At 43.7% G+C, this 13,679-nt stretch overlaps 1 protein-coding gene across 6 annotated transcripts in view; it reads left to right on the plus strand.

The window, feature by feature from the left end:
* Nucleotides 1-13,679, plus strand: part of LOC110501703 (E3 SUMO-protein ligase RanBP2) — a 33,972-nt gene that overhangs the window by 1,002 nt on the left and 19,291 nt on the right. For all 6 annotated transcript variants that reach the window (XM_036959059.1, XM_036959060.1, XM_036959061.1 and 3 more), the window contains exons 3-12: nucleotides 17-128; nucleotides 1,164-1,316; nucleotides 1,630-1,860; nucleotides 1,945-2,087; nucleotides 2,244-2,439; nucleotides 2,532-2,832; nucleotides 2,913-3,094; nucleotides 4,094-4,272; nucleotides 10,632-10,755; nucleotides 11,085-11,243. In XM_036959059.1, the coding sequence (XP_036814954.1) occupies nucleotides 17-128; nucleotides 1,164-1,316; nucleotides 1,630-1,860; nucleotides 1,945-2,087; nucleotides 2,244-2,439; nucleotides 2,532-2,832; nucleotides 2,913-3,094; nucleotides 4,094-4,272; nucleotides 10,632-10,755; nucleotides 11,085-11,243 (1,780 nt within the window). The remainder of the gene's footprint in view (nucleotides 1-16; nucleotides 129-1,163; nucleotides 1,317-1,629; nucleotides 1,861-1,944; nucleotides 2,088-2,243; nucleotides 2,440-2,531; nucleotides 2,833-2,912; nucleotides 3,095-4,093; nucleotides 4,273-10,631; nucleotides 10,756-11,084; nucleotides 11,244-13,679) is intronic.

Here is a 13,679-nt window from a genome sequence, read left to right on the forward strand (position 1 = left end):
TGGTCCCCTCTGTTAGACATGTATCCGCATATCTGAAGGTGGCGGAAAGAGACCCCAAAGCACACAAGTTCCTGGGCAAACTTTATGAGAGGGAAGGAGATATCAACAAGGCCATAGGATGTTACAAGGTTAGATCCTTCTCAGTTGCTCACTTACATACATACTACTGCTATAGTATCCTATTACCCTGTCCTTTAGGCTTTGGCAGTCATCCAGTTTGATATTTTTTATTTTTATTTCACCTTTATTTAACCAGGTAGGCAAGTTGAGAACAAGTTCTCATTTACAATTGCGACCTGGCCAACCTGGATATGATTTATTTGTTTTTGAACAAACAAATCTGCCAGTTGTGTGCGATTAGTGCTAGGGAATATATCAAATTAATGTTTTAGCGTGATATTCCAAATGCCTGTTTTGCAATAATTTTTTTAAATTCTCGTTTTTATGGGCCGTTTATGTCCGCTTGTTCTCGTGTCTTTTTGGTCTTGTCTCCTTCGCTCCTTCTGTGCTGTGTGCACCTTCCCATTTAAAACCAGTGATCTGTATATAATGACGACATGCTCATGTCTCTTCCCTAACAATGGGAGTTGTTTTCCCAAAGGAGGGAAGACCGATTTTGGACAGATTTTTGGCAAAAGTGAAACCTCTCTCTTTGCCTCTTTCTCTCTGTTTACACACACCAAGCCCCTGCCACTCACCACAGCAAAGATGAGAGATCACTTCTTCCTCTCTGACAAGTGGTTTGGTCCAACAGAAACAGTCATATGGACACAGAAACAGAGACATTATTTTACTGTAATAGTGAAGTTAACCTTTCTAATTATACCCCTTTTATGTCTCTACTCCTCAAATTGTGTGCAGAGCAGACACTACTAAAACAGGAGTATCAATGAACATTCATTCTGGAAAACGTTTGCTGTTTGTCGCGCATGGCATTGCAGGCCTGCTAGCAGCATTTTAGCCAGACTATTATGCTAACTATCGAATCTGTGTTTTATAAATGTGCAATAAGCATAGAACACAATTATATAAGGAATTGGCAACTCATTCTGATGCAGTTTTACTCCATACTGCCCAGCCCTATATGCAATGGGTGTTCACAGCTATCTGACGATGCTTTCTGGTCTTTAATTGTGTGTATGTGTGTCCGTGTGTCCATCCAGCGGTCTGTGGACCTGAACCCAGCCCAGAGGGACCTGGTTTTGAAGGTGGCTGAGCTGCTGGTCAGTAAGACCGAGAGAGACAACAGAGCAGAGTTCTGGGTGGAGAAAGCTGCCAAGCTGCTGCCTGGACACCTTGCTGTCTTCAACCTCAAGGTAAGAGCTCTAACACAGTATTGATTTCCTGTATTAAAATTATTTTTAGGTTGTTTAAAATGGTTTGCCTAACCTAAAATAGTGGGTCAAGGCTAAAGACTGACTGCATTGTGACTGGAGGAATGTTTACAAACTGTGGCACTGGGTTGACACATTATCGTCAGGAGTGCCTGTTGAGCTGGCAGCTGTTTAATGCATATGCCCTCCACACTGTCTCTCCCCTTAGGAGCAGTTGTTTAGCAGCAGATGGGCATGGGGGCTAGAAACAACTGTTTTAAAAGTCCTTGTTTTACTTAACTAACTCTCCCTCTAGGAGCACCTACTGAATCAACAGGGCCAACAGGGATGGAACCAGTTGTTTGACCTACTGCAGGCAGAGCTGGCTGTGAGGCCTGGCGATGCCCATATCAACATCAAGCTGGTTCAGTTGTTCTCCTCCGATGGCAGGCTGGAGGAGGCTGTCAAACACTGTCTGGCCACAGAGAAGAGAGGCCTGCTTAGATCTAGCTTGGACTGGTACTCTACTGTAGTACACACTCTACAGGTCAGCAGGATGCTCACAAAATACAATTATGTTCTTATGGAATTACATGTACGATGGTAAAGTGATGAATTGTGTGTTTCTCAGGAATCCCTAGCCCAGCCCAGTGTTTCGTCCAATGAGAAGATGAGGCAACATCGGCAGAGAGAGCTACTTTTGGCACACTGCAGCCTGCTGAGACTGACTCTGCAGGGGAAAGGACTGCAGCCTAGCATCCAGGCCCTCTGGAGGTGTGTTTGTTACATCCAGGCTAGGCAGGGACATGTGAATGCTGTACTAGTCTACCAACAGAGCTCCTTCATTAGAGCACCACTCTGTAGAGTCCTATTAGATTGTAGCACTGTGTGTGTGAGTATTTAACCCCATTTCTCTCTGTTTCTGTGTAGTTTTGACTGTGCGATGCAGGGCCTGAAGAGGGCAGAGGGCAGTGTAACAGATGATCTGTCTGGGGTCTATGTGGAGATGAGGGGACATCTGTACCTGCATGCTGGCACTCTGCTGCTGAAGATGGCTCAGGAGAGAGAACAGCAGTGGCGGGCTGTCATTGATCTGGCTGCTCTCTGCTATCTGCTGGCCTACCAGGTAACACACACACAAGCTAGAGGCTTTGTAGCAAATAACAGTCCCTGTGTATCCAACTTCTTGTTTTCATTCTTCCTACTTGTCATATTTAGGTCCCCAGGCCAAAGAGCAAGGTGTCTAAACGGGACCAGTCTCCTCCTCAGCCTCTGGAGCTGCTGGCTAGTGACAGAAAGAGCCAGGCTGGACACATGCTGCTCAACCTCAAGCCCGAGACACACACCTTTGTCAGAGAAGTGGTGGAGGCGTTTGGGAACCGTAGTGGTCAGGGCGCTTTGTTTGAGTTTTTGTTTGGGCCTCTGGCTCCGGTCGGGACTTCCTTCATTGGCAACGATGACATCCGCTCCATCAACACACAGGCTCCAGAGATATCTGACCTTACCAAATGGGATAACGGTATGATGCGTGTGTGTGGCTCTACACAACAGGAGCCCAGCTGATCTCACACATAAGATCTCTAACTTTTTTGTCTCTAGGCTCCATCCAGCTCCATGGTGGGGATCTCCAGCAGCTGTGTTGGCTGGGCCTCCAATGGTCTCTCTTGGCCCAGAGGCCTGCTCTGAGGGACTGGCTCAAACAGCTGTTCCCCAGGCTCAACCTGGAGACCTCCAAACTGGACACCAACACACCAGAGTCCATCTGCCTGCTAGACCTGGAGGTGGGCGTGGTTGCTCTACAGTATCTAGTCCTGAGTGTTTTAGTGCTCTTTGGGGTTGTTCCGGTTAGATTATTACAAAATAATTATAATTTTCGAATTCGGGTTAGATTATTTTTAACATTAAATGCACTATGCATTATGTGGGTTGAATGCTGTATCACAGAATAAAACAATTCATAAAAGTCCCATGATGGTAGTGACTGCCCATGACTGCTTATCACTTATTAACCATCATTTATTCACATTACTTTAATAAAATATTTCAGTTGTGTATATTACATTTGTTTTATTTGATTACTTTATTTCAAGTCATCTCATCTCTATAGAGCTGATGTCTGACAAAATCACTATTTTAGTAGTTCTTCGAAGTAAATAAGGAACACTTTTATGACTGCTGAATACCAACTATCAATCACTTAGATCGTGTATTTTCAGGTACTCCCTCATGAAGAAACTGCTCTCTTGGAATTACTTCTTGATCGCGCATTCTTCTTTCCCTTACCTAGCAGGTGTAAAAGAAACACACACCGACAACTAGCTGCACGATGGATTATGGTTATTGTAGTTAATTATCATGTTTTCTGCACTAAATTATGTAGAACATTGGCCTGTTGGAAACTACAACTCCATACCTCATCGCATCTCATTTTGAGCTAGATCTGATTTATCTCTAGAGAAACTGCAGCGCAATCTGCGCATTGAGATCAGAAAAAAAACCGTAACGAATTGGAATTCAAATAATTGAACGACATCGGTCAATTAGTTGTTTAAAAACAGGAAAATAACAAATATTGTTTATTCGCTCAGCACTAACAATATCTATGCTGTTCAGTTACGGCCTTATAACGATCTTAATACTGTCCTTCGTATCATATCATTGATGGTTTCCTTTTGCTTAATTTTTCATTCATACAATGACCTGTAATGCACTAAAAACTAATGCAAAGAACTTGTTTAGGTCCTTCTAACAATACACTGGGATGATTCCCTCCTGTCTAGGTGTTCCTGTGTGGGGTGGTGTGGTGCAGTCACACCCAGCTCCAGGAGAGGGCCAGGATCACTTCTACTGATCAACATGAGCCCCGCTGCCTGCCCCTGCCACTCCTCCACCGCCTCTTCACAGACAGACAGAGGGACTGGTGGGACGCAGTCTACAGGCTCATACACAAACGAGCAGCGTGAGTCACGATGGGTTATAATCTCTGTAGTTATGTGATAGTTGTCTGAAATCAAGTGTTTTACTACATTTTACATTCTAGTAATTTAGCAGACACTACTTTCCAGAGTGAGTGCATATATTTCAGCTTTTTTTTATACTGCCATGCTCTACCAACGGAGCCACACGGGACTACACATACAAGCTCTGTAAAAATGACCCAGCGGAGCCACACGGGATTACACAAACAAGCTCTGTAAAAATGACCCAGCGGAGCCACACGGGACTACACAAACAAGCTCTGTAAAAATGACCCAGCGGAGCCACACGGGACTACACAAACAAGCTCTGTAAAAATGACCCAGCGGAGCCACACGGGACTACACAAACAAGCTCTGTAAAAATGACCCAGCGGAGCCACACGGGACTACACAAACAAGCTCTGTAAAAATGACCCAGCGGAGCCACACGGGACTACACAAACAAGCTCTGTAAAAATGACCCAGCGGAGCCACACGGGACTACACATACAAGCTCTGTAAAAATGACCCAGCGGAGCCACACGGGACTACACAAACAAGCTCTGTAAAAATGACCCAGCGGAGCCACACGGGACTACACAAACAAGCTCTGTAAAAATGACCCAGCGGAGCCACACGGGACTACACAAACAAGCTCTGTAACAATGACCCAGCAAGGCCACACGAGACTACACAAACAAGCTCTGTAAAAATGACCCAGGCACCCACCCTTCCTCCTTCCTTCACTTGAACTGATCACTGATATTATATGTTGGTAACACTTGACACCCAGTGTCATAACACTGTCATGACATATACAGTTCCAGTCATAAGTTTGAACACACCTACTCATTCAAGGGTTTTTCTTTATTTAAATGTTTTTCTATGTTGTAGAATTATAGTGAAGACATAAACTATGAAGTAACACACATGGAATCATGTAGTAACCAAAAAAGTTGTTTGCGATTTTTTTCAAAGTAGCCACCCCTTGCCTTGATGACAGCTTTGTGTACTCTTGGCATTCATCCAGCTTCACCTGGGATGCTTTTCCAACAGTCTTGAAGGAGTTCCCACATATGCTGAGCACTTGTTGGCTGCTTTTCCTTCACTCTGCGATCCAAATCATCCCAAACCATCTCAATTGGGTTGAGGTCGGGTGGTTGTGGAGGCAAGGTCATCTGATGCAGCACCCCATCACTCTCCTTCTTGGTCAAATAGCCCTTACACAGCCTGGAGGTGTGTTGAGTCATTGTCCTGTTGAAAAACAAATGATAGTCCCAATAAGTGCAAACAGATGGGATTGCGTATCGCTGCAGGATGCTGTGGTAGCCATGCTGGTTAAGTGAGCCTTGAATTCTAAATAAATCACTGACCGTGTCACCAGCAAAGCACCATCACACCACCACCTCCATGCTTCACAGCGGGATCCACACATGCGGAGATCATCCTTTCACCTACTCTGCGTATCACAAAGACATGGCAGTTGGAACCAAAAATCGCATATTTGCACTCATCTGACCCAAGAACAGATTTCCATCAGTCTAATATCCATTGCTTGGCCCAAGCAAGCCTCTTCTTTTTATTGGTGTCCTTTGGTAGTGGTTTCTTTGCAGCAATTGACCATGAAGGCCTGATTTACACGGTCTCCTCTTAACAGTTGATGTTGAGATGTCTGTTGAACTGAAGCATTTATTTGGGCTGCAATTTCTGAGGCTGGTAACTAATGAACTTATCCTCTGCAGCAGAGGTAATTCTGGGTCTTCCTTTCCTGTGGCGGTCCTCATGAGAGCCAGTTTCATCATAGCGCTTGACGGTTTTTGCGACTGCACTTGAAGAAACTTTCAAAATTCTTGAAATTTTCCAGATTGACTACCTTCATGTCTTAAAGTAATGGACTGTTGTTTCTCTTTGCTTATTTGAGCTGTTCTTGCCATAATATGGACTTAGCCCTATTTGGTAAAAGACCATCTTCTGTATACCTTGTCACAACACAACTGATTGGTTAAAAAGCATGAAGAAGGAAATAAATTCCACAAATGAACTTTTAACAAGGCACACCTGTTAATTGAAATGCATTCCAGGTGACTACCCCATGTACAGTGCCTTGCGAAAGTATTCGGCCCCCTTGAACTTTGCGACCTTTTGCCACATTTCAGGCTTCAAACATAAAGATATAAAACTGTATTTTTTTGTGAAGAATCAACAACAAGTGGGACACAATCATGAAGTGGAACGACATTTATTGGATATTTCAACGTTTTTTAACAAATCAAAAACTGAATAATTGGGCGTGCAAAATTATTCAGCCCCTTTACTTTCAGTGCAGCAAACTCTCTCCAGAAGTTCAGTGAGGATCTCTGAATGATCCAATGTTGACCTAAAATGACTAATGATGATAAATACAATCCACCTGTGTGTAATCAAGTCTCCGTATAAATGCACCTGCACTGTGATAGTCTCAGAGGTCCATTAAAAGCGCAGAGAGCATCATGAAGAACAAGGAACACACCAGGCAGGTCTGAGATACTGTTGTGAAGAAGTTTAAAGCCGGATTTGGATACAAAAACATTTCCCAAGCTTTAAACATCCCAAGGAGCACTGTGCAAGCGATAATATTGAAATGGAAGGAGTATCAGACCACTGCAAATCTACCAAGACCTGGCCGTCCCTCTAAACTTTCAGCTCATACAAGGAGAAGACTGATCAGAGATGCAGCCAAGAGGCCCATGATCACACTGGATGAACTGCAGAGATCTACAGCTGAGGTGGGAGACTCTGTCCATAGGACAACAATCAGTCGTATATTGCACAAATCTGGCCTTTATGGAAGAGTGGCAAGAAGAAAGCCATTTCTTAAAGATATCCATAAAAAGTGTCGTTTAAAGTTTGCCACAAGCCACCTGGGAGACACACCAAACATGTGGAAGAAGGTGCTCTGGTCAGATGAAACCAAAATTGAACTTTTTGGCAACAATGCAAAACGTTATGTTTGGCGTAAAAGCAACACAGCTCATCACCCTGAACACACCATCCCCACTGTCAAACATGGTGGTGGCAGCATCATGGTTTGGGCCTGCTTTTCTTCAGCAGGGACAGGGAAGATGGTTAAAATTGATGGGAAGATGGATGGAGCCAAATACAGGACCATTCTGGAAGAAAACCTGATGGAGTCTGCAAAAACCTGAGACTGGGACGGAGATTTGTCTTCCAACAAGACAATGATCCAAAACATAAAGCAAAATCTACAATGGAATGGTTCAAAAATAAACATATCCAGGTGTTAGAATGGCCAAGTCAAAGTCCAGACCTGAATCCAATCGAGAATCTGTGGAAAGAACTGAAAACTGCTGTTCACAAATGCTCTCCATCCAACCTCACTGAGCTCGAGCTGTTTTGCAAGGAGGAATGGGAAAAAATGTCAGTCTCTTGATGTGCAAAACTGATAGAGACATACCCCAAGCGACTTACAGCTGTAATCGCAGCAAAAGGTGGCGCTACAAAGTATTAACTTAAGGGGGCTGAATAAGTTTGCACGCCCAATTTTTCAGTTTTTGATTTGTTAAAAAAAGTTTGAAATATCCAATAAATGTCGTTCCACTTCATGATTGTGTCCCACTTGTTGTTGATTCTTCACAAAAAAATACAGTTTTATATCTTTATGTTTGAAGCCTGAAATGTGGCAAAAGGTCGCAAAGTTCAAGGGGGCCGAATACTTTCGCAAGGCACTGTAGCTGATTGCGAGAATGGCAAGAGTGTGCAATGCTGTCATCAAGGCAAAAGGTGGCTACTTTGAAGAATCTGAAATATAAAATATATTTTGAATTGTTTAACGCGGTGTTCCATATGTGTTCTTTTATAGTTTTTTTGTCTTCACTATTCTACAATATAGAAAATAGTCAAAATAAAGAAAAACCCTTGAATAAGTAGGTGTCTAAACGTTTGACTGGTACTATATATCACATCTCAAATGTATTTATGTAGCCCTTCTTACATCAGCTAATATATCAAAGTGCTGTACAGAAACACAGCCTAAAACCCCAAACAGCAAGCAATGCAGGTGTAGAAGCACGGTGACTTGGAAAAACTCCCTAGAAAGGCCGAAACCTAGAGAGGAACCAGGCTATGAGCGGTGGCCAGTCCTCTTCTTGCTGTGCCGGGTGGAGATTATAACAGAATATGGCCAAGATGTTCAAATGTTCATAAATGACCAGCATGATCAAATAATAATAATCAGGGTAGTTGTCGAGGGTGCAACAAGTCAGCTCCTCAGGAGTAAATGTCAGTTGGCCTTTCATAGCTGATCATTGAGAGTATCTCTACCGCTCCTGCTGTCTCTAGAGAGTTGAAAACAGCAGGTCTGGGTGCTACGTAGCACGTCCGGTGAACAGGTCAGGGTTCCATAGCCGCAGGCAGAACCGTTTAAACTGGAGCAGCAGCACGGCCAGGTGGACTGGGGACAGCAAGGAGACATCATGCCAGGTAGTCCTGAGGCATGGTCCTAGGGCTCAAGTCCCCTGAGAGAGAGCAAGAGAGAATTAGAGAGCGCATACTTAAATTCACACAGGACACCGGATAAGACATGGGAAATACTCCAGATATAACAGACTGACCCTAGCCCCCTGACACATAAACTATTGCAGCATAAATACTGGAGGCTGAGACAGGAGGGGTCAGGAGACACTGTGGGCCCCATCCGATGATGGTTAAACAGCATGATCATTACACAGGTGCACCTTCTGCTGGGGACAATAAAAGGCCACTCTAAATGTGCAGTTTGGTCACACAACGCTACAGATGTCTCAAGTTTTGATGGAGCATGCAATTGGCATGCTGACTGCAGGAATGTCCACGAGTTGTTGCCAGATAATTTAATGTTCGTTTCGCTACCGTAAGTCACCTCCAACGTCGTCTTAGAGAATTTGGCAGTACGTCTAATCGATCTCACAACTGCAGACTACGTGTGACCACGCCAGCCGGGGACCTCCACATCTGGCTTCTTCACTTCTGAGACCAGTCACCCGGACAGCTGATGAAACTGAGTCTTTCTGTCTGTAATTAAGCCCTTTTGTGGGGGAAAACTCATTGTGATTGGCTGGGCCGGGCTCCCAAGTGGATGGGCCTATGCTCACCCATGGCTACGCCCCTACCCAGTCATGTGAAATCCAGAGATTAGGGCCTAATGAATTTATTTAGTTGAAAATGTTGCATTTTTATATTTTTGTTTTTTAGAGCTGTTGTGACATATTGCGTTATTTTTATGGCTGGTTATGACACCTACATAAGAGTATCTCAACCTTCCACACAAGGCAAAACATTCCATTACACTATAGCCAACTTGTCAACAGTATGAAATTCAACATATTAAATTATTTTAATTGTGCACACCTACCCCAATGCTCTGTTTCTGATGAATGGGATGAATGCAGTAGCATATTTTAGGAGCAGGACAGGACACCCTCTTTTTGACTGACAACCGACATAAGGGCATGTACGTGATAGGCCTATCTGGCTTATATGATTATGATGGTCATAATGCTTCATAACAGTGTCAATGCATTTTCTTAGTCCAAGTAATGTGACACAGGATGGTCACAATGCTTCATGACAGTGTCAATGCATTTTCTTAGTCCAAGTAATGTGACACAGGATGGTCACAATGCTTCATGACAGTGTCAATGCATTTTCTTAGTCCAAGTAATGTGACACAGGATGGTCATAATGCTTCATGACAGTGTCAATGCATTTTCTTAGTCCAAGTAATGTGACACAAAATGGTCACACTGCTTCATGACAGTGTCAATGCATTTTCTTAGTCCAAGTAATGTGACACAGGATGGTCACACTGCTTCATGACAGTGTCAATGCATTTTCTTAGTCCAAGTAATGTGACACAGGATGGTCATAATGCTTCATGACCGTGCCATAAAGTATATTTTCTACAAGTTATTTAAAATATGATGGGGGGGGAAACATGACTGCAAATAATTAATTTCAACAACAAAGGACATTAAAAAAAACTTTCAAACGAAAGGAAACTTCTTGGCAGGGAAAAAACACATTTGAGTAAATGTGGATTTTGACACTCCTATGTAGGTGTCATAACAGCCATAAAATAATGCAATATGTCACAACAGGTCTAAATGTACGGGTTATGACAGGTTATGACAATTTTTCAGCTTTTATGACATGGTTATGAAGTAAAGTGTTACCATAAGATCTGATTTAAGGTCAGTGTTAAAATGTAAAAGCCCAGGATGGAGAAGTCACGCTGACTGATGGCTCTGTGGTTAACATGACTATGGTTCTGCTTCTGTCTGCGGGCCTAGTATGTATAATACTCTCTGTGTATCTGTGTTTGTAGGCCTGGCATGTCAGCCAAACTGAGGATGACAGTTCAACATGGACTAAGCACCTTGCGAGCCGGAGAGAAACATGGCCTTCAACCAGCCCTGCCCATACACTGGGCCCAGCACCTCAGCTCAGCGGTACACACACCTCAGCCAGATGAGACACCTGCCTTTTTCTGTCACACACTACATTAGTGAACATGATATGTGCTAGGTGTCTGTCTGAAATGATTACCTCCGCATTTATTCAATAGTATTTATAACTTTGTATGATTATTATTTATAACTCTCAGACTAGCGAGAATATTCCACAAAATCCCTTTGGTAAAGTAAATTATGACTATATATAAAACAAAATAACTGAGAATGCAACACTGAATGAGGTGTCCTTAGTAAAAATTCATGGTTTTGAAGGAATTACATTTCTGCATGTAATTCCATTAAATCTGTTCTGATGTAATTCCCAGGGGTTTGGTGTGAACTCATACTGCGACCACGAGTACATAAGGCGGAGTGTCCACTACTGGAACGTGGTGCTCCCCCTGCTGGACAAGATCAAGAGGAGACGTGGCATCCCTGAACCCCTGGACCCCCTGTTCATACACTTCCCCTCTAGAGACATAGAGGTGAGCTACCACCACAGCTGCTTCTTTGACCAACACTGTTAGTCTGCTGAGTTAAAGCATTGGCATGTGTGTAGACTTTTGATATCAAATTGAATTTTATTGGTTACATGCGCCGAATCCAACAGGTGTAGACTTTACAGTGAAATGCGTACCTACGAGCCCATTCAAAGAAGTGCAGTGTTAAGACACATTTTGTTTAAATAAAAAGGGAAATAGTAACACAATAAAAACAATAACGAAGCTATATACAAGGAGTACCGAGTCAATGAGCAGCGGTACGAGGTAATTGAGGTAATACACTGTGTACACAGTACATGTAGGTCGGGTTAAAAGTGACTAGGCAATCAGGATCTATATTTGTATTTATTATGGGTCCCGGCAGCAGCTACTCTTCCTGGGGTCCAGCAAAATTAAGACTGTTTATACAATTTTCAAAACATTACAATACATTCACAAGACCGTGTGCCGTCAGGCCCCTAATCCACCACTACCACATATATACAGTACAAAATCCATGTGTACGTGTGTGTATGCTATCATATGTCTGCCTATGTTTGTGTTGCTTTATACCGTCCCCGCTGTTCCACAAGGTTTTTATCTGTTTTTTTAAATCTAATTTTACTGCTTGCATGAGTTACTTGATGTAGAATAGAGATCCATGTAGTCATGGCTCTATTTAGTATTGTGCTCCTTCCATAGTCTGGACTTAGGGACTGTGAAGAGACTACATGGATACTACACCTCTGGTGGCATGTCTTGTTTGGTATGCATGGGTGCCCGAGCTGTACTCCAGTAGTTCAAACAGACAGCTCGGTGCATTCAACATGTCAATACCTCCCATAAATACAAGCAGGGATTAATTCAATCTCTCCTCCACTTTCATACATACATAAACTCAGCAAAAAAGAAACGTCCTGTTTTCAGGACCCTGTCTTTCAAAGATAATTTGTCAAATCCAAGTAACTGCACAGATCCCCATTGTAAAGGGTTTAAACACTGTTTCCCATGCTTGTTCTATGAACCATAAACAATTAATGAACATGCACCTGTGGAACGGTCGTTAAGGCACTAACAGTTTACAGACGGTAGGCAATTAAGGTCACAGTTATGAAAACTTAGGACACTAAAGAGGCCCTTCTGCTGACTCTGAAACACACCAAAAGAAAGATGCCCAGGGTCCCTGCTCATCTGCGTGAACGTGCCTTAGGAATGCGGCAAGGAGGCATGAGGACTGCAGATGTAGCCAGGGCAATAAATAGCGATGTCCGTATTGTGAGACGCCTAAGACAGCACTACAGGGAGACAGGACGGACAGCTGATCGTCCTCGCAGTGGCAGACCACGTGTCACAACAACACCTGCACAGGATCGGTACATCTGAACATCACACCTGCGGATGGCAACAACAACTGCCCAAGTTACACCAGGAACGCACAATCCCTCCATCAGTGCTCAGACTGTCTGCAATAGGTTGAGAGAGGCTGGACTGAGGGCTTGTAGGCCTGTTGTAAGGCAGGCCCTCACCAGACATATCCGGCAACAATGTTGCCTATGGGCAGAAATCCACCGTCGCTGGACCAGACAGGACTGACAAAAGTGCTCTTCACTGACGAGTCGCAGTTTTGTCTTTATCGTCGAAGGAATGAGCGTAACACCGTTGGCCTGTACTCTGGAGTGAGATCGATTTGGAGGTGAGGGTCCGTCATACTCTGGGGCGGTGTGTCACAGCATCATCGGACTGAGCTTGTTGCCATTGCAGGGAAGACATCCTCCTCCCTCATGTGATATCCTTCCTGCAGGCTCATCCTGACATGACCCTCCAGCATGACAATGCCACCAGCCATACTACTCGTTCTGTGTGTGATTTCCTGCAAGACAGGAATGTCAGTGTTCTGCCATGTCCAGCGAAGAGCCCCGATCTCAACCCTGTTGAGCACGTCTGGGACCTGTTGGATCAGAGGGTGAAGTCTAGGGCCATTTCCCCCTAGAAATGTCCGGGAACTTGCAGGTACCTTGGTGGAAGAGTGGGGTAACATCTCACAGCAAGAACTGGCAAATCTGGTGCAGTCCATAAGGAGGAGCATTTTCTTGTTTGCTTATGGTCTTATACAGCTTGTTGAGTGCGGTCTTAGTGCCAGCATCGGTTTGTGGCGGTGAATACAACTAGGAAAAATACAGATTAATACTCTTGGTAAATAGTATGGTCTACAGCTTATCATGAGTTACACTAACTCAGGCGAGCAGAACATCGATACTTCCTTAATATTTGAGAATGCGCACCAGCTGTTGTTAATAAAGAAACGCACCACCACCGCCCTGGATCTGTCGTTCTGTACTGTCGATGAATTGACAAACCACGTAGCTTTTATATTATCTATATCCTTGTTCAGCTGTAGCTCCAAGAAGCATAGTATTTTACAGTTGTTGATAGGATAGT

The sequence above is a fragment of the Oncorhynchus mykiss genome, chromosome 22 (assembly GCF_013265735.2).
Source record: "Oncorhynchus mykiss isolate Arlee chromosome 22, USDA_OmykA_1.1, whole genome shotgun sequence".
In the NCBI taxonomy this organism is placed as follows: domain Eukaryota; kingdom Metazoa; phylum Chordata; class Actinopteri; order Salmoniformes; family Salmonidae; genus Oncorhynchus; species Oncorhynchus mykiss.